Genomic DNA, 22,358 nt, shown 5'->3' on the forward strand with positions numbered 1-22,358 from the left:
TTAAACCATTCTTCATACTGTTATAAAAAATATCTTGCCTACTGCAGTCTTTTAGTAAGACCCTATGAAATCAGTTTTGATTTTTTTTCTAAATTCAGTTTTTTTTTTTTTTTGCTAAATTTCTCCTGAATTCCATGTTTTCTGTCAAACATATTTATTCACCTAAAAACTGGTTATGGAGTCTGTGGAGAAAAATAACCTGCAATATGACAAATCACATTTAATCACTTCAAGGTGCTTGGGCCATTACAGTTTGCTTTTGTAAACATTTACATGTAAATAATATGTGCATTCATGCAAAGAATGATTTCACAATTTTACATGGTTACTTTTGTCAAATAAAAGTGCTTCACGCTTGTCCTCCACATAAAACCATAGCAAATAAATAAACATTGTGGAGAACCCTGCAGCCCAGCCAACTCAGGACCAGTATCTTCTCCCTCGCATCACCAAACCATCTGTAGCTGTTCATACGCTGCCATCCATCTAGAAGAATAAATACATCAACAAAACTGCACTTTCCTTCGCTCCTCTCCTTACAGCTCCGGCGATACGCAGCTCTGCAACAACGTGCGCGCGCTTTCGGGTGGGCGGGGCTTCAGAGTGACGTCAGTCCCGCCACGTTTCAAAATAAACATCCGGCACCACAGTGGATCTGCAGCCAGACGTGTTGACGCGTGTCAGGTTACCATGACTACTGTAAACAAAACACAGAGTCCTGATTGGCCGAGGAGCTCTTAATGAAACAATACAGACTTAAAAACTTTCAGTTGCTTGCCAACCACATGACTTGACTGCTTGCGGCTGCTCGCTTTCAAGACCCCAAAAGCCTTTAGCGATTATCACCACTTTCTCCACTGATCGTTTTTATTGCTAATTGTTGGTTTTATTCCTCCTGTTGGTTAAGTTAACTTTACTAATTTATTAGTGTTAGCTTCTTATCGTTTATTACAATTTTAACTTGCAGGATACTGTTGTCGTGTTATTGTGTATTAACACTTTTTTTTCAGCACCATGAGCGCTCCTCCCCGAGACGAACTCGGGCTCCACCGGGCTGAAGAGCCCTGGAGGCCGAGAAGGATGATGGCGACGCGCGGCCTTGTGAGCGGAACGCGGCGGCTGCTGCTCCACCTCCGCACGGCGCTGAACAAGATCACCGAGCGCAACTTCCACCGGCAGGTGGAGAAGGTGGCGGCGCTCAACATCACCACCAAGGAGCGGCTGCTGCTGGTGGTCGACGCTGTGCTGACCAAGGCCGTCACGGAGCCCACGTTCTCCGGGGTCTACGCCCGGCTGTGCGCCGACCTGCAGCGGCTCCGCGTCCCCGGAACCTCCGCGACCTTCGCCGGCCTCCTGCTGAGCCGCGTGTGGAGGGAGTTCCGCGGGGAGCCGGGACGGGCAGGCCGAGCCCCGCAGCGCCAACTGGGGCTCGTCAGGTTCATCGCGGAGCTCTTCCAGGTGGACCTGTTGGCGGAGACCATCGTCCACAGCGGCATCCAGCGGCTTCTCCAGGACCCCACCGCGGCGAGCCTGGAGTGCCTGTGCGGCCTGCTGCCGCGCGTCTGCCACGCCCTGGAGAGGTCTCGCGTGGAGCGCTACCTCCAGGAGGTGGAGGAGTTCGTGGGGCCGAGGAGGAGGAGGAGGACCTCGTTCCAGCTGCGCTTCAGGCTGCAGGACACGCTGGACGAGTGCAGCCTCCGGCTCCGCAGGCAGGACAAGGCGGTGAAGAGCAGGGGGCGTCCGGTGGAGGGAACGCGGCGGTGCGCCATGGATGAAGTGGAGATGGTGCGCAGGCCGGTACATGCGCGTCTGGGCCCGAGAACAGCGCCATGCTGCGTTTAAACGCTCCACCCCAACCCTGAGTGGGTCGAGGGATTATTCCGCCCTCATCTGTGGCCCACTCACTACCCTATTTCCACCAAATCATCGTGGTTACTGGGCAGGGTGAAGTGGAAATTGGTGAGTATCGCCCTGGTCCTCCAACTGCAATTAATGTGAGTGTAATGTTCTCTCATTTCTTTCTACAGGTGACTTGGGAGCAGCAGTCAGCTGGAGCGACATAGACAGAAGAAGCGAGCTCTTCCAGAGGACCAGGAGGAGGAGGAGAGGCAGATTGGGACTTGAGAACCACTCACCAGAACAACATGGGGTGGCATTTGGCCTGCTGACTAAAACGAACAGGTAAATTCCCTGTCATGTCCCGCCCCAAACACTTTCTGCCGTGATGTTTCTGATCAGGTCTGATTTTATTTCTGGCTGTGTGTTGCAGGATGTTTGTTCTTTTAACAGTTTCAACAAGAGGTTCCATCAGGGATGCATCAACTCTCCAGCCGGGGACAGAGAATAGCTCAAAGAAGTGTTCTCATTGTTTTTTTATTTCATTGTATTGAAATGCCCTTTTTTATACTTTCTTTATATTTTTGCTGTATGTTCAATTGATCTTATTAAAACTGTACATAGTTCTGTTTTGAATTACATTATTTTAATTATATTGCTGTTGCTTAATTAATTGTTGTATAATAAAATTTAATTATAATTTCCCCATTTATATTTTCAATTTAAATATGAATTCTTTAAACACATGAAATGTTGATTTTGGTTTGAGATTTTTTTTAATGCTCATAGATTCCTTGTCTGACAATTATTTAACATTTTATGAAACACAATTTTAGTTGACATAATATTCATCAGGATTTGTGTGTGTTTGGTTTATTTGAAATTGTGCAATAAATTGTCTCTCCACTGTTACACGCTGACTGGTTATTGTGTTTAAATGTGTCTCTGTTAAAGAGGAATTTACTGTTTATTCAGGACAGTTTATTCTGCAGATTTGGTTGGGCCAGGGGTCCCAGGGACGGGTCCTCCTGCTGTGTTCTTCCTAACTCCCTCCCTCAGGTTAATCGGGATGCTGGTAACAATAATAATCTGGTTGGAAGGGGCAAAGCAGTCTAGCCGCATCCCACCAGCAACACAGAACGTGCGTTCCCCATAATCAATATGTGCGCTGGATTTTGCAAAAAGTCCACATACAAAAAGTTTAGATCACGGTCCTTCAGAATCAAAATACAGCATGTTTAAGGTCGCCTAACTTAAACTGCAGTCCACCCGCACTGTCCCCATCACCAATGTTAATGACCGCTGATCTGCACGGGGACAGACAGTCCAAGATTCGGACCAGTGGATCTCTTTCCTGTTCTGGGGATGTCGGGTGGGGATGTCCAGACTTGGATTGGGCCTGGGAACAGGACCCATAATCTTTAAATCTGCTTTCATCCAGACCATCTGATCACACATGCACACAGTAAAAAAAGATTAATAAAATAGTATAACTAATTAATCGTCTTGTGTATAAAACTGAACCAGAACGAAATAATTAATTATCCAGGGTACAAAGACGTCCAAACTCACATTATTCAAGCTTTCCCACAGGTCACTGTTCACTGTGTGCTGGTAATTGTAATGTTTCAGATAGCGGACAATGCCAAATGTAAAGGCCTCTGGGGTCAGGAAGTCTCTAAGCATATGCAAAATGCAAGCTCCCTAAAGAAAGAGGAAGAGGGAATTACTTTTTCCCTCATGGGAAATAAAGCAGAGTGATAAAATGGGGCATGTAGTGAAATAAAAGCACCTTTTCATTTGGGACATTATCAGACATCTCCTCAATCTGGGAAGGGTTTTCTACTGGGGTGGACACTGGGTGGGAAGAGCCCAGACAGTCCACCTCCATTGCCATGAAACACTTTCCTAGGAAATAGTCCTCCTGTTTAAGGCAGAACGCAAACGTTCATCTAAACTACACACAGTACCGTGTAAAACTCACTTTTTATAATGAATGGTGATGACTGAACTCACCACTTGCAGCTCAGGGTTGGTAATATGGACAGATACAAACTCCATAAACTTCTCTCAGCCAGAGATCATCCCACCATTTCATGGTCACCAGGTTACCGAACCACTTAGGCACACAAAACCATTTAAAAGTGCTATTATTAATAATGATTCTTATTGTATCAAGCTTTTGATGAACCCCAACCTGGTGAGCTAAATCACGGGCAATGATCATGTTGATGACCAGCTTGTCAGATGCAGAAGAGTAACTCGGTCTCCCTGTATGTTGTTAAACCCCAGTTTTCCATGGCACCGGCCTGAAAGATATAAATAGAAGATATAAATAGTTATCAAATAATTATATAATTTACCTGGATTAATAGCCGTTTAATCGCCATGACCCACTTACAGCAAACATAATGTAAATATATATGGTGATTAAACGGCTATTAATCCAGGTAATTTATATAATAAATTATATAGGTAAATTATATATATATAAAAAACACCATGTTGCGTTTTCCGTACCTGCAAATCCGCGTTTAAAAAGCTCCTCGTCGTTCACGTTGTGCGTCACCACGTGTCACGTCGTGCGTTGATTGGCTGTAAAGACACGTGACACGACTGCGCATAAACAAGCAAAGTATGTCTGGGCAGCCAGAAAAAACAGAGATCTGTACCTGGTCGTGCTAATTAATAAGCTCAGCCGTTCTGAAGGACTGGGAGGTTTTACAAGAAATCACAAGTCTTACATGAGTAAACATATCATGCCTTCAATTATGTGTAAGATTGCTCCCCAAACCAGCATACCATCTTTCATCAAAGCTTCATTTGCTGATGTGAGTTCAGATTGTTTGCACGGAAGCTTTTAAATGTCTCCACCTGTTTACCCAGGATTGGACTCATTGACCGCTTCAACAATGACAAGGAGATCTTTGTGTTCCTGCTGTCAACTCGTGCTGGTGGCCAGGGCATCAACCTGGCGACAGCCAACATTGTGATCCTGCACGACATCGACTGCAACCCGTACAATGACAAGCAGGCAGAGGATCGCTGCCACCGCATGGGCCAGACCAGGTTGGTGCTGGAGAACTTGCGACGTTTTCCATCGTGTGACATCATTTGATGGTTTTTAATGTTTTTAAAAATGTGTTCTGTATTTCACACTATACTGCTGTGTGTTTCAGAACAGTGCAGGTAATAAAGCTGGTGAGTAAGGATACGATTGAGGACTGCATGCTGCGCGTGGGCGAGGAGAAGCTGAAACTGGAACAGTGCATGACTGCTGCTGAGCAAGGTGAGTATGGGAATATATATATATGGAAATATTGTCATGGAACATGAATTTGAGTCAATGAAGTAGATTTTTTTTTATTTACCAATCATTGGGAAATATAGATTTCTGTAAGAACACACAATATTCCTCTTTTAGGTGAGGAGGGATCCATGCCTGAAGATATGGCCTTACTGCTCAAGGTCTCTCTGGGTCTCTGACATCATGATCATCATTTGTTGGTTTCTGGACAGCCCAAGTATTACCCAGAATTCTACATGAGACTTGTATGTCTACCTCCGTGTCCTGCTGTATTGGAAAATGGTGCTAGTGTTCCTGCAGGTGATGGATTACTCCGCATCTCGGCTTTTCTGAAAGCACTTCGTCTCTGCAGAAGACCACGAACAAAAGTTTCATGATCGTTAGACGACCAAGGAAAGTCAGTGTGCTCTTGTTAGTGTGGATGTCTTACTGTACGTGTTCATGTTTTAATAAGGAAATAAACAATATATGTTACTGTTGCAGTTTGTGCCATCCTTTTATGTGGGTAACAAGAGGCAAATAAAATAGTGTTAAACCATTCTTCATACTGTTATAAAAAATATCTTGCCTACTGCAGTCTTTTAGTAAGACCCTATGAAATCAGTTTTGATTTTTTTTCTAAATTCAGTTTTTTTTTTTTTTTGCTAAATTTCTCCTGAATTCCATGTTTTCTGTCAAACATATTTATTCACCTAAAAACTGGTTATGGAGTCTGTGGAGAAAAATAACCTGCAATATGACAAATCACATTTAATCACTTCAAGGTGCTTGGGCCATTACAGTTTGCTTTTGTAAACCATTTACATGTAAATAATATGTGCATTCATGCAAAGAATGATTTCACAATTTTACATGGTTACTTTTGTCAAATAAAAGTGCTTCACGCTTGTCCTCCACATAAAACCATAGCAAATAAATAAACATTGTGGAGAACCCTGCAGCCCAGCCAACTCAGGACCAGTATCTTCTCCCTCGCATCACCAAACCATCTGTAGCTGTTCATACGCTGCCATCCATCTAGAAGAATAAATACATCAACAAAACTGCACTTTCCTTCGCTCCTCTCCTTACAGCTCCGGCGATACGCAGCTCTGCAACAACGTGCGCGCGCTTTCGGGTGGGCGGGGCTTCAGAGTGACGTCAGTCCCGCCACGTTTCAAAATAAACATCCGGCACCACAGTGGATCTGCAGCCAGACGTGTTGACGCGTGTCAGGTTACCATGACTACTGTAAACAAAACACAGAGTCCTGATTGGCCGAGGAGCTCTTAATGAAACAACACAGACTTAAAAACTTTCAGTTGCTTGCCAACCACATGACTTGACTGCTTGCGGCTGCTCGCTTTCAAGACCCCAAAAGCCTTTAGCGATTATCACCACTTTCTCCACTGATCGTTTTTATTGCTAATTGTTGGTTTTATTCCTCCTGTTGGTTAAGTTAACTTTACTAATTTATTAGTGTTAGCTTCTTATCGTTTATTACAATTTTAACTTGCAGGATACTGTTGTCGTGTTATTGTGTATTAACACTTTTTTTTCAGCACCATGAGCGCTCCTCCCCGAGACGAACTCGGGCTCCACCGGGCTGAAGAGCCCTGGAGGCCGAGAAGGATGATGGCGACGCGCGGCCTTGTGAGCGGAACGCGGCGGCTGCTGCTCCACCTCCGCACGGCGCTGAACAAGATCACCGAGCGCAACTTCCACCGGCAGGTGGAGAAGGTGGTGGCGCTCAACATCACCACCAAGGAGCGGCTGCTGCTGGTGGTCGACGCCGTGCTGACCAAGGCCGTCACGGAGCCCACGTTCTCCGGGGTCTACGCCCGGCTGTGCGCCGACCTGCAGCGGCTCCGCGTCCCCGGAACCTCCGCGACCTTCGCCGGCCTCCTGCTGAGCCGCGTGTGGAGGGAGTTCCGCGGGGAGCCGGGACGGGCAGGCCGAGCCCCGCAGCGCCAACTGGGGCTCGTCAGGTTCATCGCGGAGCTCTTCCAGGTGGACCTGTTGGCGGAGACCATCGTCCACAGCGGCATCCAGCGGCTTCTCCAGGACCCCACCGCGGCGAGCCTGGAGTGCCTGTGCGGCCTGCTGCCGCGCGTCTGCCACGCCCTGGAGAGGTCTCGCGTGGAGCGCTACCTCCAGGAGGTGGAGGAGTTCGTGGGGCCGAGGAGGAGGAGGAGGACCTCGTTCCAGCTGCGCTTCAGGCTGCAGGACACGCTGGACGAGTGCAGCCTCCGGCTCCGCAGGCAGGACAAGGCGGTGAAGAGCAGGGGGCGTCCGGTGGAGGGAACGCGGCGGTGCGCCATGGATGAAGTGGAGATGGTGCGCAGGCCGGTACATGCGCGTCTGGGCCCGAGAACAGCGCCATGCTGCGTTTAAACGCTCCACCCCAACCCTGAGTGGGTCGAGGGATTATTCCGCCCTCATCTGTGGCCCACTCACTACCCTATTTCCACCAAATCATCGTGGTTACTGGGCAGGGTGAAGTGGAAATTGGTGAGTATCGCCCTGGTCCTCCAACTGCAATTAATGTGAGTGTAATGTTCTCTCATTTCTTTCTACAGGTGACTTGGGAGCAGCAGTCAGCTGGAGCGACATAGACAGAAGAAGCGAGCTCTTCCAGAGGACCAGGAGGAGGAGGAGAGGCAGATTGGGACTTGAGAACCACTCACCAGAACAACATGGGGTGGCATTTGGCCTGCTGACTAAAACGAACAGGTAAATTCCCTGTCATGTCCCGCCCCAAACACTTTCTGCCGTGATGTTTCTGATCAGGTCTGATTTTATTTCTGGCTGTGTGTTGCAGGATGTTTGTTCTTTTAACAGTTTCAACAAGAGGTTCCATCAGGGATGCATCAACTCTCCAGCCGGGGACAGAGAATAGCTCAAAGAAGTGTTCTCATTGTTTTTTTATTTCATTGTATTGAAATGCCCTTTTTTATACTTTCTTTATATTTTTGCTGTATGTTCAATTGATCTTATTAAAACTGTACATAGTTCTGTTTTGAATTACATTATTTTAATTATATTGCTGTTGCTTAATTAATTGTTGTATAATAAAATTTAATTATAATTTCCCCATTTATATTTTCAATTTAAATATGAATTCTTTAAACACATGAAATGTTGATTTTGGTTTGAGATTTTTTTTAATGCTCATAGATTCCTTGTCTGACAATTATTTAACATTTTATGAAACACAATTTTAGTTGACATAATATTCATCAGGATTTGTGTGTGTTTGGTTTATTTGAAATTGTGCAATAAATTGTCTCTCCACTGTTACACGCTGACTGGTTATTGTGTTTAAATGTGTCTCTGTTAAAGAGGAATTTACTGTTTATTCAGGACAGTTTATTCTGCAGATTTGGTTGGGCCAGGGGTCCCAGGGACGGGTCCTCCTGCTGTGTTCTTCCTAACTCCCTCCCTCAGGTTAATCGGGATGCTGGTAACAATAATAATCTGGTTGGAAGGGGCAAAGCAGTCTAGCCGCATCCCACCAGCAACACAGAACGTGCGTTCCCCAAAATCAATATGTGCGCTGGATTTTGCAAAAAGTCCACATACAAAAAGTTTAGATCACGGTCCTTCAGAATCAAAATACAGCATGTTTAAGGTCGCCTAACTTAAACTGCAGTCCACCCGCACTGTCCCCATCACCAATGTTAATGACCGCTGATCTGCACGGGGACAGACAGTCCAAGATTCGGACCAGTGGATCTCTTTCCTGTTCTGGGGATGTCGGGTGGGGATGTCCAGACTTGGATTGGGCCTGGGAACAGGACCCATAATCTTTAAATCTGCTTTCATCCAGACCATCTGATCACACATGCACACAGTAAAAAAAGATTAATAAAATAGTATAACTAATTAATCGTCTTGTGTATAAAACTGAACCAGAACGAAATAATTAATTATCCAGGGTACAAAGACGTCCAAACTCACATTATTCAAGCTTTCCCACAGGTCACTGTTCACTGTGTGCTGGTAATTGTAATGTTTCAGATAGCGGACAATGCCAAATGTAAAGGCCTCTGGGGTCAGGAAGTCTCTAAGCATATGCAAAATGCAAGCTCCCTAAAGAAAGAGGAAGAGGGAATTACTTTTTCCCTCATGGGAAATAAAGCAGAGTGATAAAATGGGGCATGTAGTGAAATAAAAGCACCTTTTCATTTGGGACATTATCAGACATCTCCTCAATCTGGGAAGGGTTTTCTACTGGGGTGGACACTGGGTGGGAAGAGCCCAGACAGTCCACCTCCATTGCCATGAAACACTTTCCTAGGAAATAGTCCTCCTGTTTAAGGCAGAACGCAAACGTTCATCTAAACTACACACAGTACCGTGTAAAACTCACTTTTTATAATGAATGGTGATGACTGAACTCACCACTTGCAGCTCAGGGTTGGTAATATGGACAGATACAAACTCCATAAACTTCTCTCAGCCAGAGATCATCCCACCATTTCATGGTCACCAGGTTACCGAACCACTTAGGCACACAAAACCATTTAAAAGTGCTATTATTAATAATGATTCTTATTGTATCAAGCTTTTGATGAACCCCAACCTGGTGAGCTAAATCATGGGCAATGATCATGTTGATGACCAGCTTGTCAGATGCAGAAGAGTAACTCGGTCTCCCTGTATGTTGTTAAACCCCAGTTTTCCATGGCACCGGCCTGAAAGATATAAATAGAAGATATAAATAGTTATCAAATAATTATATAATTTACCTGGATTAATAGCCGTTTAATCGCCATGACCCACTTACAGCAAACATAATGTAAATATATATGGTGATTAAACGGCTATTAATCCAGGTAATTTATATAATAAATTATATAGGTAAATTATATATATATAAAAAACACCATGTTGCGTTTTCCGTACCTGCAAATCCGCGTTTAAAAAGCTCCTCGTCGTTCACGTTGTGCGTCACCACGTGTCACGTCGTGCGTTGATTGGCTGTAAAGACACGTGACACGACTGCGCATAAACAAGCAAAGTATGTCTGGGCAGCCAGAAAAAACAGAGATCTGTACCTGGTCGTGCTAATTAATAACTTATAACATATAACCATAAAATGAAGGGGTAAAAGGATCGTACATGATGGGATTTTTGGAATTATCGATTGTACATCGTACAGAGAGAAAAATTCTGGTTCAAATACGTTAATTAGTGTAGATCTGGCAACACTGTGCCGCTCTGCCACGTGACTGCATGGCTACCAGTCAGGGCACGAAGAAGTGCAGGGTACACTGCTACTGCGAACAGGGCGTCTGTCCCATGTATTTCCTCACTTCTCTTCCTCAGCTGACCCACACCATCTTTAACACTCCCACTCCGACTGGAGCGCAAATTGGTGTCAGGAATGGGCGGAGTTTCTTTAATTACAGGCTCCTCCTACAAAATAGAAAACACAAACAAGACAGAGAGAACACAGATATGTTGATTCGAGGATTGTGATCAGTAAAAACAAGGAAGTGACATGGACCCAACATACCCTCAAAGAGCAGCAGAGCTAAAATCAGTGATAGAGCTTCTTGCTATATTGTACTACAGTTCAAATGGTGCTTGACCACACAGTTTGGAAAAGTTTCTATCAAATATCCCAAAGGTTTGACAACTTTGGGCATGTCCAAAACATATGAAGTAAAGTAGCTGGCAACTGTTTGCCTCTGTCACGTGTAGGATCAATATCCCCCTGAACTTTGATATTTTATCTCTAGACATATTAAGCTGATATAAAAGAGAAGAGTTGGAGGCTTCATATCTCCTCAGTTGTAAATATCTAAAAACACAACATTTCTTCACTATCTGCTCAAAAGATGCAAAACTGTCCTCCATATAAAGACCCCATAGTGAGTGAATGCCACATTTAGACCATACATCAAAACCTTCATCCATCATTGAAGGGGGAAATGTAAAATTTTTGTTGGTGTAAAAAGCAAAAAATTGTTAATTGCAAAATGGTGCATAAGCTGATTCCACATCTTTACAGTGTGTAATAAAATAGGATTGGACGTAACAGTAGATATAGATTGAAAAAGCGGTAGTTTGGCACATAGTAGCGTGATTTGGTATAGATGGACTTTCTGTTTTTATTCTACCATTACTAACCCAATATAAATTTGATTTCATATTGGCAGACCAGTAGTAATATAGAAAGTTGGGGAATGACATTCCCCCCAGTTTACAGGGTTCCTGTAATATTTTCAAGATTCAAGATTGTTTTGTTAGTTTTTTTTTTTTTTTCCAACTTTTTTTTTTATACTAACTTACACTAAAGCTTAATTCTGTACAGGTTTCTCTATAAGAGAAAAGTAAAACCTTTCTGTACAATGACTATTTTGAACAGGACATAACTGGACAACATCATATTGGACATCAACTGGACAACATATCTACTACAGGACCCTGGCAGTCTCTTTTTAGCTGGTCGCTACTATGCCTGTTTTAAACAGTGCCATCTAATTGTTTACAGCTGTGTCTCTGTGCCTGGCCATGCGCAGCTGTACCTAGTTATCTACTTACCGCTGCCCTGGGGCGGGTCCCTGGCTACACTCAGTTGCAGGATTATAATAATAACTGTGTGGTGTCAATCAAGTATTTTTGTGTTGCTGAAGGTATGCATCTGTCACGATCAGGTCCGAAAAGGGGTTACTCCGGTCCGGAGTTTCATTGTTGTCCTGTGTAATGTTCCCTAATCGTTTTCACCTGTGTCAATTGTATAAAGCTGCCCTGTTCATTTCTTTTCGCCGTCAGGTCTTTAACGTTATGTTCCGTGGTCACCCATGTCAACGTCTCGGATGTCTCCCCTGTCCTGTGATTCACCATTAAACCCCTGTTTCGTGATGTCAGGTGATAGCATCCTTCATCCCTCGTCACTCTTCGTCCTCCTCTCCGTACACCCGCCATCAGCATCTAGGCTTTAATTACTGTTTTGTAGCCTATTTGCAGGATTGTGTATTATTAACAATAGTTTTTTTTGTCAATTTAAGCTTAATATTGTGTTTGTGTAGTATTATCAATTTGAGTTCCCTGAAGTGTGAATTAGTGTGAAGGGCTTAGTGATCTTTTTTTGAAGGTGGAGTCAGATCAGTCTTCAGACTGCTTGAAATCCATACATTTTGTATTGATATCTCATGGCAAGGTATGAATTATGACTTTGTTTCATGTCTATATGCTCAGTTGCAAGATCGTGTAGTAGTAACAGGTATCTATCAATTGGAAAATTGTGTTTTGTGAAATACTGACAAAGTGGATGTGCAAAATTTCAGGTGACGAGGACAGACAAAACTAATCGATAAACTAGGTAAAGAAATCTTATTCATATTCGCACATGCGACGTCCAACCAGAATCAAACTTGATATGACTGATGAGGGTCCTGGGTCCCTATAAAAACTTTATAAGACTGGTAAGCATCCCGATTAACTGAGGGGAAAAAATCTTATAAACTTACAGCCAAACATTAACCATACAAAAGAACCTTGATTAAAAGGCCAGTTCTGGAAATAAAAAACATTTAATCAATATTTTTGGTTATTTAAATAAAAATATATTTCCAGTATTTTGATACAAGAATAGGATTATTAAAGGTTAGATGTCTCACACCTAAAACACTCCTTGTTAATTAAATTATTACAGATCAGGGGTTTGATGTGCCTGATTGTTATGTCCCAGGAGTTTCTGTGTGTTCTGTGTGGCTGGCTGTGTTTTTGTGTCTTGTCTCTTTTAGGTGGACTTTGTGAAACCTACGAGCTCCACCTACCATCTGCCTATTGGTCACCACCACCTAATATAAAGAGACTTCGGATGGTGTTTGGGAGGTCCCCAGAGTCCACGGACTTCGGATTTTAATGGTATGGTACCGCTGAGCACGTGCAAAGCCTCTTCGCACAATGTTAGTATTAACTCATTGAGATGTCTCTGTGATGGTTTAAACTGTTCTGAGATGAAACACATCAGGGGTGCTAGCCTCATAGTTGATCATGATGTAACCAAAGGGTTTTTCAGTTCCGTTTTTAAAATATTCCAGAAAATGTTTGGTGTTGCCAGAGTACATTTTGTTTGGCAGTTATCTGATTGTTGTCTCTAGGGTTTTTGAAAAGTATTAGATCATTGGTGTTTAAGCTGATTGTCCTGCTGTAAAAAACAAATTCCTGAAAAAACAAATTCTGAACCAGAATTGAGGTTGCGATGGTGCACATATTGTGTAAACACTTTTTCAACCTGTTTATTACCACTCGCAACATCCATTAAATAGTCAATAATCAATAGCAAGGCTTTGGTTGTTGGTCATAAGATAAGGTGTCTGGGATCCCTTCTATAAATTTTACGCTTCAGATTTTTAACAACTCATCATAAAGAGGTTGCCAGTAGTCGTAAATGTAGACGATGTTTTCAATCGGCGTAGAAATTATGTGGTCTGCATTGGCGATAAATGTTTTTCAAGGAAGTGTGTCTTGTACACAGTAATGCAGCATGAGGCCAGGGTGGTTTGACCAAAAGAGTCTGGCCCCATACATTCTATAAACTGAAACACCGCGGTATTTCAGACAGGCTTCTCTTAACACTACATCATTTTGGCCAAACACAAGTCAAAAACACCACCCGTAACCTCATTGTACCAATCATCAAATTCACGGCTGCATTTATTGGACATGGTGTCATAACCATAGAATGACTTGTCTGGATACAGACTTATGTAGTGGTTATTCTCGCTTGTGTTAAATTTAACTGTTTGTTTTCTAACTGATGTTCTGTCCATTTTTTGAGAGAATTTGCTACGAAAGCATTTGCTATTTCAGGCGCCGGACTTTGGAATAGTTAGATCAGCACAAACTATAGAGCATTTGAAATCTTTGTTAAAAACTTATGTATAAACTGGCATTTAGCACAGGTTGACCTGACAGGTTTGATCTCTTTACTTATTTTATTTATTTATTTTTTTTTTAACTATTTTTTTATAACTATCCTGTTTACTCTGAATGGTTTTTATCTTTACCCTCAACTTTAATGTTTTTGTTACTAGTTTGCTGTAATGTATTCTTCCTACATTTATATTGTGTGGTTGTGATTCATGTACACCACATTGTAAATGTTCTATATAAATAAATTTGATCTTGGGTTCTCGTGCTCTCATATTCTTTGTATAAAGGATCAACTGAACATGGGGTCCAGTGACAGCGTTTGTGCGTAGTGTCCGAGCGTGTTTTTCTGTGGCCGGGGGGCCTTGTAAGTGCCAGTAAGTGACCACATGGGTGACAGGTATTTTAGGGTGGGGTGGGGAGGTCCTTATGAGATTTTAAAGAGATTTTCCTGAGGTTCCCTTGGGTGGCGGAGCCGTGCTACTTTCCCCGCACTCCTTTTCAGTTCTGCCTTATGTGGTGGATCATTGCGAGGCCTGTTCTGAGTGGAACCTGTCCTGGTAAACTGTGCTGCAGCTCAGTTTCAAAGTGTTGCCAGTTTTCTTATAGCCAGTGACCAGTATGAGTGTGAAAGCGACAACACCGATTTTAAAACACCGGCTCCCCAGAATATCTCTGTTCAGTCCAAGTTTCAGAATTTGACCAAATAAGGAAGAATTAATGAAGGTTATTATTAGTTGATATTAATCAATTTTTATGTAACTAATATACCATTTAAATATTATAATTACTCAATCATTGTGGCTGTGGCGTCTTCGTTTCAAGTACCTTTGAACACTTATACTTCCCTTTCTGTAAAATTATTATTATTTTTTTTTTAATGAAGTAAACAACCTTGTTTACCAAATGAATAAAATATTCTACAATACAAATGTATAGTATAATAGCAGCCCTGTACCCCAGCATCCCATGAAGAATGGTTAAAAATGGTTATGAATATAATTTACCCATTTAAATATAGAATTAGTTTTAACAGTAATTTAAGTCACAGTACTGTTATATTTTAAATATAACTTGTGATTTTAACCATTTATATTTCCTAAGTAATTGTCCCAATTGTAGCCCCAGTTATACATTCACTATACATGTACTAATTAATACACATTGCATATCATCGTAACATGCAGACTAAAAGCATAAATAAAATCTACATAAAGAAAACAATTCAGAGTTTTCCAAGGTCATCAGTCCTTGAATGATCAGGTGTGCGTGTGTGGTAGGCATCACAAACATGCTGTACTATAGATTGCTTGAGGCTTCTAATTTCTAAAGCTTATTTCAGATGGCTGACTAAAGTAAAAATCTTTTTCTTTTTTTTTTTTTTGGCAGACATTAGATTTTTCACTTTCGTGTTCCATATTAATTTCTTCTGTCGCAGAGAATTAAATCCATCACTGTACTATGGAATTATTGCTAAAGAGATGAAGAGTGACTACCTGTTCGGCACCAAGCAGTATGCAGCAAGATTTACCTCAAACGAGGTTAAATGTGGCACAATAATGCTTGGTCTTTCAGCGTTTGAAACCAGGGATCGCTGTAACACAACAGAAATGAAAAAGACAGTCAGCTCAGTGTTAAAATGCATCTTTTAAGTCCTTTTATTTTACTACACTAATGTACATTTTGTGGCTACGTACCCAGTGAGTGCCTTGGATCAGCTTGGAGCCAGAACTAGCGGTTTAAGCCATCTCGAAGGTGTTGCAGGTCTCAATAGTTACAAGCAGGTTCCTGTGTCATTTATGTACTCTTGTAGAAGAAGCAGACAATTTTATCTCACCAATTTTATCCTTAAAGATTATAATTACTCGAACAATCATTGTGGCTGTGGTGTCCTGCAGATCTTCGTTTCAAGTGCCTTTGAACAATGATCCTGCCCTTCCTGTAATACCTCCGCCAATGTACACTGTGTTGGCCTTTCAGTCGTCCACGTCAATTTCAAAGTTTGTGTATCGAACACCTTCACCCTGTTGTATGTCAACACCTGCATAAAAAGTATGCATATAGCAATTCTGGAATGACCTTCAAGAAAGATCACCGTAAAGTGAATGGTGCTTTGCTCAGTGGCACCTTGGCAGATCAGGATCCAAACCGGCAACCTTCTGATTACGGGGCCGCTTCCTTAACCGCTAGGCAACCGCTGACCCAATATTACTTTTTCTTGATCTGCAGGCAAACGAGCTAGCTTAAAAGGTGGAAGGGGGAAGAACGGGAACGCGAGCGTCGACATTCCCACATCGCCTGCTTTCGATGTCGGTCGACACATTAGAATGGTACCTCCGAGAAGGAAGTGGAGAAATATTTTAACCATTTTGCGACCATATTGAAGTGGCCTGAGGAGGTCTGGATCTTGTTGCTGCAGTGCTGACTGTTTGGAAAAGCTCAGGAAGTTTATTCCTCTCTCACTGTGCAGCAAAGTTGTGATTATGCCCTGGTCAAAACTGCAATCATGAACGCATATGAACTCATGCCTGAGGTGTACAGGCAAAAGTTCAGAAGTTTTAGAAAAACTGATCAGCTTACATTTGTGGAATTTGCCAGAGAAAATTAAACTTTATTTGACCGATGGTGTACGTCTAGTAAAGTAACTACATTAGCTGTGGGAGTTACTGTTACTTGAGGAATTTAAGAATTGCATTCCTGAAGTAGTGGCAACCCATTTAAACGACCAGAAGGTTTCCATGTTAGCACAGGCTGCTGTGTGTGCGGACGAGTACTCTTTAACACATAAAACGTTGTTTTCACAGTCACGGAAAAAGGACATTTTAGAGGGTCTTTTACCATTCTCTGGGTCTAATGTTTTAGTACAGGGGATTTGAGTTGGGCATCATGAAGGCACCTCTGCACTTAGTAAAAAATGCGGTGTGATTTATTTACCGGCCTGTGTAAAGTAGCGGTTCGTCCTGAGCTGCCTGTTAAAGGAGTTGATTTTATCCATGGCAATCATTTAGTGGGTGGGAAGGTATTTCCTCTTCCGGAAGTAATAGACACTCCCACCAAGTCACCCAGTCCGGTTGAGGTGGACGCTGAGTTTGACAGTTTTTCCCGCTTGCACGGTAATGCGAACTCAGTCACGTATGCGAAGTGATGTTGATTTGGCCGACACTTTTGTGCTGTTGCATAACTTTCCCGGGCACAACAGAAAGATTCGATTCTGGTTAAGTGTCATTCTGTGGTTGTTCATAAGGAGGATCTAACAAGGAAGTCTGTGGCGTATTTCTGGGAAGAGGGAGTTTTGATGAGGAAGTGGACTTCTCCGGTCGCTGATGATTTGGTTTGGAATTCTGTTTTCAAAGTAGTGTTTCCACTTAAATTCAGGTCGCAGGTCTTAACATTGGGGCACGATAATGTCTTTGCGGGTCACCTGGGAGTAATCGGATTCTGCGGTACTTCTTTTGGCCTGGTTTAAAAGCAGGTGTAGCAAAGCACTGTCATTCATGCCGTGTCTGTCAGTTGGCTGGGAAGCCGAACCAGACAATGCCACATGTACCCCTTTACCCCATACCGGTTTTAACGGAACCTGTTAAGAAAATTATTTTAGATTGTGTTGGTCCACTCCCTTGTACTAAATCAGGAAATAAATACTTGCTCACTCTGTGTAGTGCCACCTGTACCCTTGTGCTCATTAAAAACTAAAGATGTGGTGAAAGCACTGACTCAGTTCTTTTCAATATTCGGGCTTCCAAAGGTGGTGCAGATGGACCAAGGGCCTAATTTTCTTGTCACGTCTGTTTAAGCAGGTGTTATCCCACCTTGGAATTAGGCATGGTATTTCTAGTGCCTATCACTCTGTCACAGGGGGCGCTAGAGAGGTTTCACCAAACCCTGAAAACCATGCTTCGTGCTTACTGCTTGGACACGGCTAAAGAGTGGAATGAAGGACTCCCTTTACTTTTACTCGCTGTTCGTGAGACTGTCCAAGAGTCCCTGGGATTTAGTCCTGCAAACTTAGTGTTTGGTGACACTGTGCGTGGTCCTCTTAGACAGAACTAATGTTTTAGATTACATCAGTGCATTTCAGATGCGTTAGCCTTGTTGTCTTCAGCGGGATGAAGTCTCATTATGAAAAAAAAAAAACAGTCTTCCAATCTTTTGAGCTTTGTGACCAGATTTTAGTTTTACTGCCTATTGTGGAATCTGCTTTGCAGGCCAAGTTTGTGGGTCCATATGTGGCGGATTCAAAGTTGAGTGAGACCGATTACGTCAGCCATAGACGATTCACCATGGAAGAGGACGTTTCTGTCATTTGCTCACACAGCACCCAGTGTGCACCAAACTTCACAAGACCGATAAGGTATCCCAATCTGAAAAACATAATGCATTATGTTTCCGGAATGTTCACAGCGTCACCACGTGGAAACAAGAAGTACCTTAAAATATGAAGAAAAACTTTTCTGAGGATTTGCAATGGAAGAGGAAGTTTGTGTCATTTGCCCACAACACCCAATCTGCACCAAACCTCCTAGGAATAATATGGGTGCAGGCCTTACAAAGTGGATGTGCAAAGTTTCCTGGAAACTTTCAGGATGAGTGGCCCAGAGGTAGACAGAGATAAAACAGTAGGTCAGGTGAAGAGGACAGAGACTTAAAAAAAAAATAGATAAACTGGGGTAAAAAAATCTTTCAGCCAAACATTAACCATACAAAAAACCTTGATTTAAAAGGCCAGTTCTAGAGATAAAAACATTTAATCAATATTTTTGGTAATTAAAATAAAAATGCAATTCTATAATATAGGCAGATAAACTTTAGTGTTTCTACTATTTATAATAAATTACCTTAATTAAAAGACCAGTTCTATAAAATAAACATCTTTTTAAGATGTATAATTTTTATGGATACCTTAATTAAAAGCCATGTTTTATAAGTTCAGAAGAAACACCTTTAGATTTATTGCCTCCTATTATTAAATACACTAATACTTCTCTTGTTTTTCTTTTTAGATCAGTTAGATCAGTCTTGAGAGTGCTTGATGTCCATTTTATTATTTTATAATGCCACAAACGTTTTAACAATGTAATTTAATAAATCGAAAGAAGTACAATTTAAGCCTTGACACAAGACAACAAAGCAGTCAGGCCACGAAAAAGCACATTGTAGACTACTGTGAACAGAGCATCTGTCTGGCGCATTTCCCCCCTTCTCCCCTCTTTTTTCAGTAAATTACAGGCCCCTCCTACAAAAAGTGAAACACAAACAAGACAGAGAACACAGACAGCACACCACATGACCACCGGACATAACACTGACATACGTAATGCATCACCTTTATCCTGCACTTGCTGCTTATTGAACTTCTGGTGAGACCTAAACTGCATTTCGTTGCCCTATACTTGTACACGTGTAATGACAATAAAGTTAAATCTAATCTATAATCAGCTAATCTAATTTTTTCCGGAATGGTTTCAGCGCCACCATGTGGAAACAAGAAGTAACTTAACACCCAAACTTCATAGTATTGATGAGGGTGCTGGCCTGACAAAAAATGGATGTGCAAAGATTCTTGGAATAATCAAAGCGCCTTATTCTGGTAACATTTGGATAAATTGTTCCACGTGGGCTGACATAATAGTCCTCAAAATTGATCTGGAGTTTTTAACGATTTCCAATTACATGTTGCAGAAAGCTGCCAGGTTTCTAGGTTTCGCACCTACAAAATCTAAACTCTGCAAACTAAGTATTTCAATCTGACAAACATAATGCATAATGGTTGCAGCATGTGTAAACAAAAAATAATTTCAGATATACACCAATGTTTTGAAGATTCACCATGGAAGAGGAAGGCTGTGTTATTTGCCCACAACACCCAATCTGCACCAACCCTCTTAGGATTGATGAGTGTGCTGGCCTGACAAAGTGCATGTGCAATGTTTCCCGGAAACTTTCTAGATGAACAGCCCACAGATGGACAGAGATAAAACATTAGTTCAGATGACGTGGACAGACATAAAAAAATAAATCAATAAACTAGGGGGAAAATCTTATAAAAGAGCTAATTACAATTACAATGTATTTTGCTAATTACAGCAGATAAACAGCTTTAATTTTTTTTCAACAGGTTTATGTAGTATCAAAAATATTATTTTGTTTTGTGAAGGTATAAATCATGACTTTACTGTCTGTTTATAAGCAGGATTTTGTACAAGTAATAATTGTCAATCAAGACCATTTTTATTTTTTGTGAAGGTATGAATCTAGACTTTGTAGTATTAACAATTGTGTGGTGTCAATTAAGTGTAATATTGTGTTTTGTGAAGGTTTGAGTCTAGATTTTGTTTACTCTCTATGTACAGTGCATCCGGAAAGTATTCACAGGGCTTCACTTTTTCCACATTTTGTTATGTTACAGCCTTATTCAAAAATAGATGAAATACATTTTTCCTCAAAATTCTACACACAACACCCCACAACGACAACATCAAAAAAGTTTACTTAAGTTTTAATAATTTTCTTAAAAGTCGCGTATTGTAATTTTTTTTCTTTGCTTTTATATAGGTCTTAGTGGTCCCCTAATGCAGCCACTTGTTTCTCTTTTCTCACTGTGTGAAAGTGTCCTCTTTTGAGGTTGTCAGTTCATGACATGGAGTGTCGTTTTGAATATATAATTTGTGAAACATATCATTTGAATTATATCTTGACTATTCGGAATATGTTTAATTTACTTTGACGCCATTTGCGTTCTAATTTCTGGGCGTTCTTCTTAAGCGAGCGCGTGTGATCATTATACCAAGGAATTAAGTTTTTATCTCTTACTATCTTCCTTTTGAGGGGAGCGACTATATCTAACGTACTACGCAGTGTTGATTCTAGACATTTGGTCGCTTGGTCAAGTTCAGCGGGGTCTGACGGTGAGTTTATCAGCGTTGATAAATCTGGTAAGGTATTAATAAACCTCTGTGCCGTACTTGATGTAATTGTCCATTTGTCTCTATAACGAGGGGGATTGAGTTTGTTGTGTCTGAGACATATTTTAAAAGCGATGAGGAAATGATCTGAGACCATTTCAGATTGCGGAAGAGTAACTATATCTTCTATATTTAAACCGAAGGTCAACACAAGATCGAGCGTGTGACCACCTTCGTGAGTAGGTCCTGTTATATGTTGGTTAACTCCAACTGAGTCTAATAAAGACAGGAATGCGGTTCTTAGTGAGTCTTCTAATTTATCACAGTGGATGTTAAAGTCACCGACAATTAGGGCTTTATCCACATATACAACTAAGTTGGAGACAAAATCTGTAAATTCACTAAGAAACTCAGAATAGGGTCCAGGGGGTCTATAAATAATAATCAATGGAATGAATTTAGGATTTTTATTTTGTGAGACTACATGAGTTATATTGGTATATAGAATCTCAAAAGAGTTAAATCCTTGTCCGGGTTTATGAGTAATACCGAGGTTATCCTTATAAATTACTGTGACGCCACCTCCTCTTCCAGTTAAGCGAGGTTGGTGTACATAGCTGTATCCAGGAGGACTAGACTCGTTCAATGCTACAAATTCGTTTTGTTTTAACCAAGTTTCGGTCAGGCACAGTACATCGAACCCCTGATCTGTAATCATTTCATTGACAATGAGCGTTTTAGGTGTGAGAGATCTAACATTTAATAATCCTATTCTTATATCGGGGGTGCTGGTGGTACGTTCAGAAGGAGTGATAGTAACGGGTAGTAAGTTGCTGAAACAGACACCCCGCCCAACCCGTGGAACAGACACAGTGTCAGCATATTTATGAGTTTTATTATTAATGTTTCTTTTAGAATCTCTTGTTTTAATAGAGCGAGGTACAGACACAGTGTCAATATTGTACACGCTGGGTGGCGGCTCTACGCAAATGGCAGACACTCGGTTTAGCCGGTCTGTCTGCTGCCTGGTCTCGGCTCTGGCGAGTCAGTTTTGTTTTTTGGTTCTAAGACTATGAGCTAAGTTTTTAGACAACTGAGTGGCGCCCGCCCAGTTGGGGTGGATGCCGTCTCGCCCAAATATTGGCCAGTTATTAATAAAGCCCACTTTATTTTTTGGACACCACTCCGACAACCAGCGATTTATGTCAAGGAGCAGCTACAGGTCTCGTCGCTACGCCGAAACTGCGGTAATGGGCCAGAGCAGATTACTGTATCCAACATCGTTTTAGCCAACATCGTTTTAACTACTTAACTGTAGTTTCTTCATGCTAAATCTAAAAGCCATAAAGTGTTCAGAATCAAAGGCCTTTTGACACGGTAGTTTTAGGATTATAAAATAACTCTGCAGTTATTTTAGTAGTCTAAAATCATGAAGACAAAACACA

General features: G+C 41.8%; 2 protein-coding genes and 1 long non-coding RNA gene across 5 annotated transcripts; all 3 read left to right on the forward strand.

Moving 5' to 3' along the window:
• The first annotated feature begins 769 nt into the window (after positions 1-769).
• LOC114799878 (eukaryotic translation initiation factor 4 gamma 3-like) lies at positions 770-2,476 on the forward strand. 2 transcript variants are annotated; one of them, XM_028996797.1, is made up of 3 exons: positions 770-1,959; positions 2,028-2,181; positions 2,270-2,476. In XM_028996797.1, exon 1 carries the CDS (start codon positions 1,015-1,017, stop codon positions 1,840-1,842), a length of 828 nt encoding a protein of 275 aa, XP_028852630.1. In that variant the 5' UTR covers positions 770-1,014; the 3' UTR covers positions 1,843-1,959; positions 2,028-2,181; positions 2,270-2,476. The 2 variants fall into 2 exon arrangements, with proteins under 2 accessions (XP_028852630.1, XP_028852629.1); XM_028996796.1 differs by having other exon boundaries at positions 770-2,181.
• Positions 2,477-4,754: 2,278 nt separating this feature from the next.
• Positions 4,755-5,547, forward strand: LOC114800183 (uncharacterized). The gene is made up of 3 exons (XR_003751344.1): positions 4,755-4,905; positions 5,016-5,125; positions 5,261-5,547. It is a non-coding gene; the product is annotated as an uncharacterized LOC114800183 (long non-coding RNA).
• Positions 5,548-6,443: 896 nt separating this feature from the next.
• LOC114799877 (eukaryotic translation initiation factor 4 gamma 3-like) lies at positions 6,444-8,150 on the forward strand. Of its 2 annotated transcripts, XM_028996795.1 has the most exons (3): positions 6,444-7,633; positions 7,702-7,855; positions 7,944-8,150. In XM_028996795.1, exon 1 carries the CDS (start codon positions 6,689-6,691, stop codon positions 7,514-7,516), a length of 828 nt encoding a protein of 275 aa, XP_028852628.1. In that variant the 5' UTR covers positions 6,444-6,688; the 3' UTR covers positions 7,517-7,633; positions 7,702-7,855; positions 7,944-8,150. The 2 variants fall into 2 exon arrangements, with proteins under 2 accessions (XP_028852628.1, XP_028852627.1); XM_028996794.1 differs by having other exon boundaries at positions 6,444-7,855.
• Positions 8,151-22,358: the final 14,208 nt, after the last annotated feature.

This window comes from Denticeps clupeoides, chromosome 11 (genome assembly GCF_900700375.1).
Source record: "Denticeps clupeoides chromosome 11, fDenClu1.1, whole genome shotgun sequence".
Classification (NCBI taxonomy): Eukaryota; Metazoa; Chordata; class Actinopteri; order Clupeiformes; family Denticipitidae; genus Denticeps; species Denticeps clupeoides.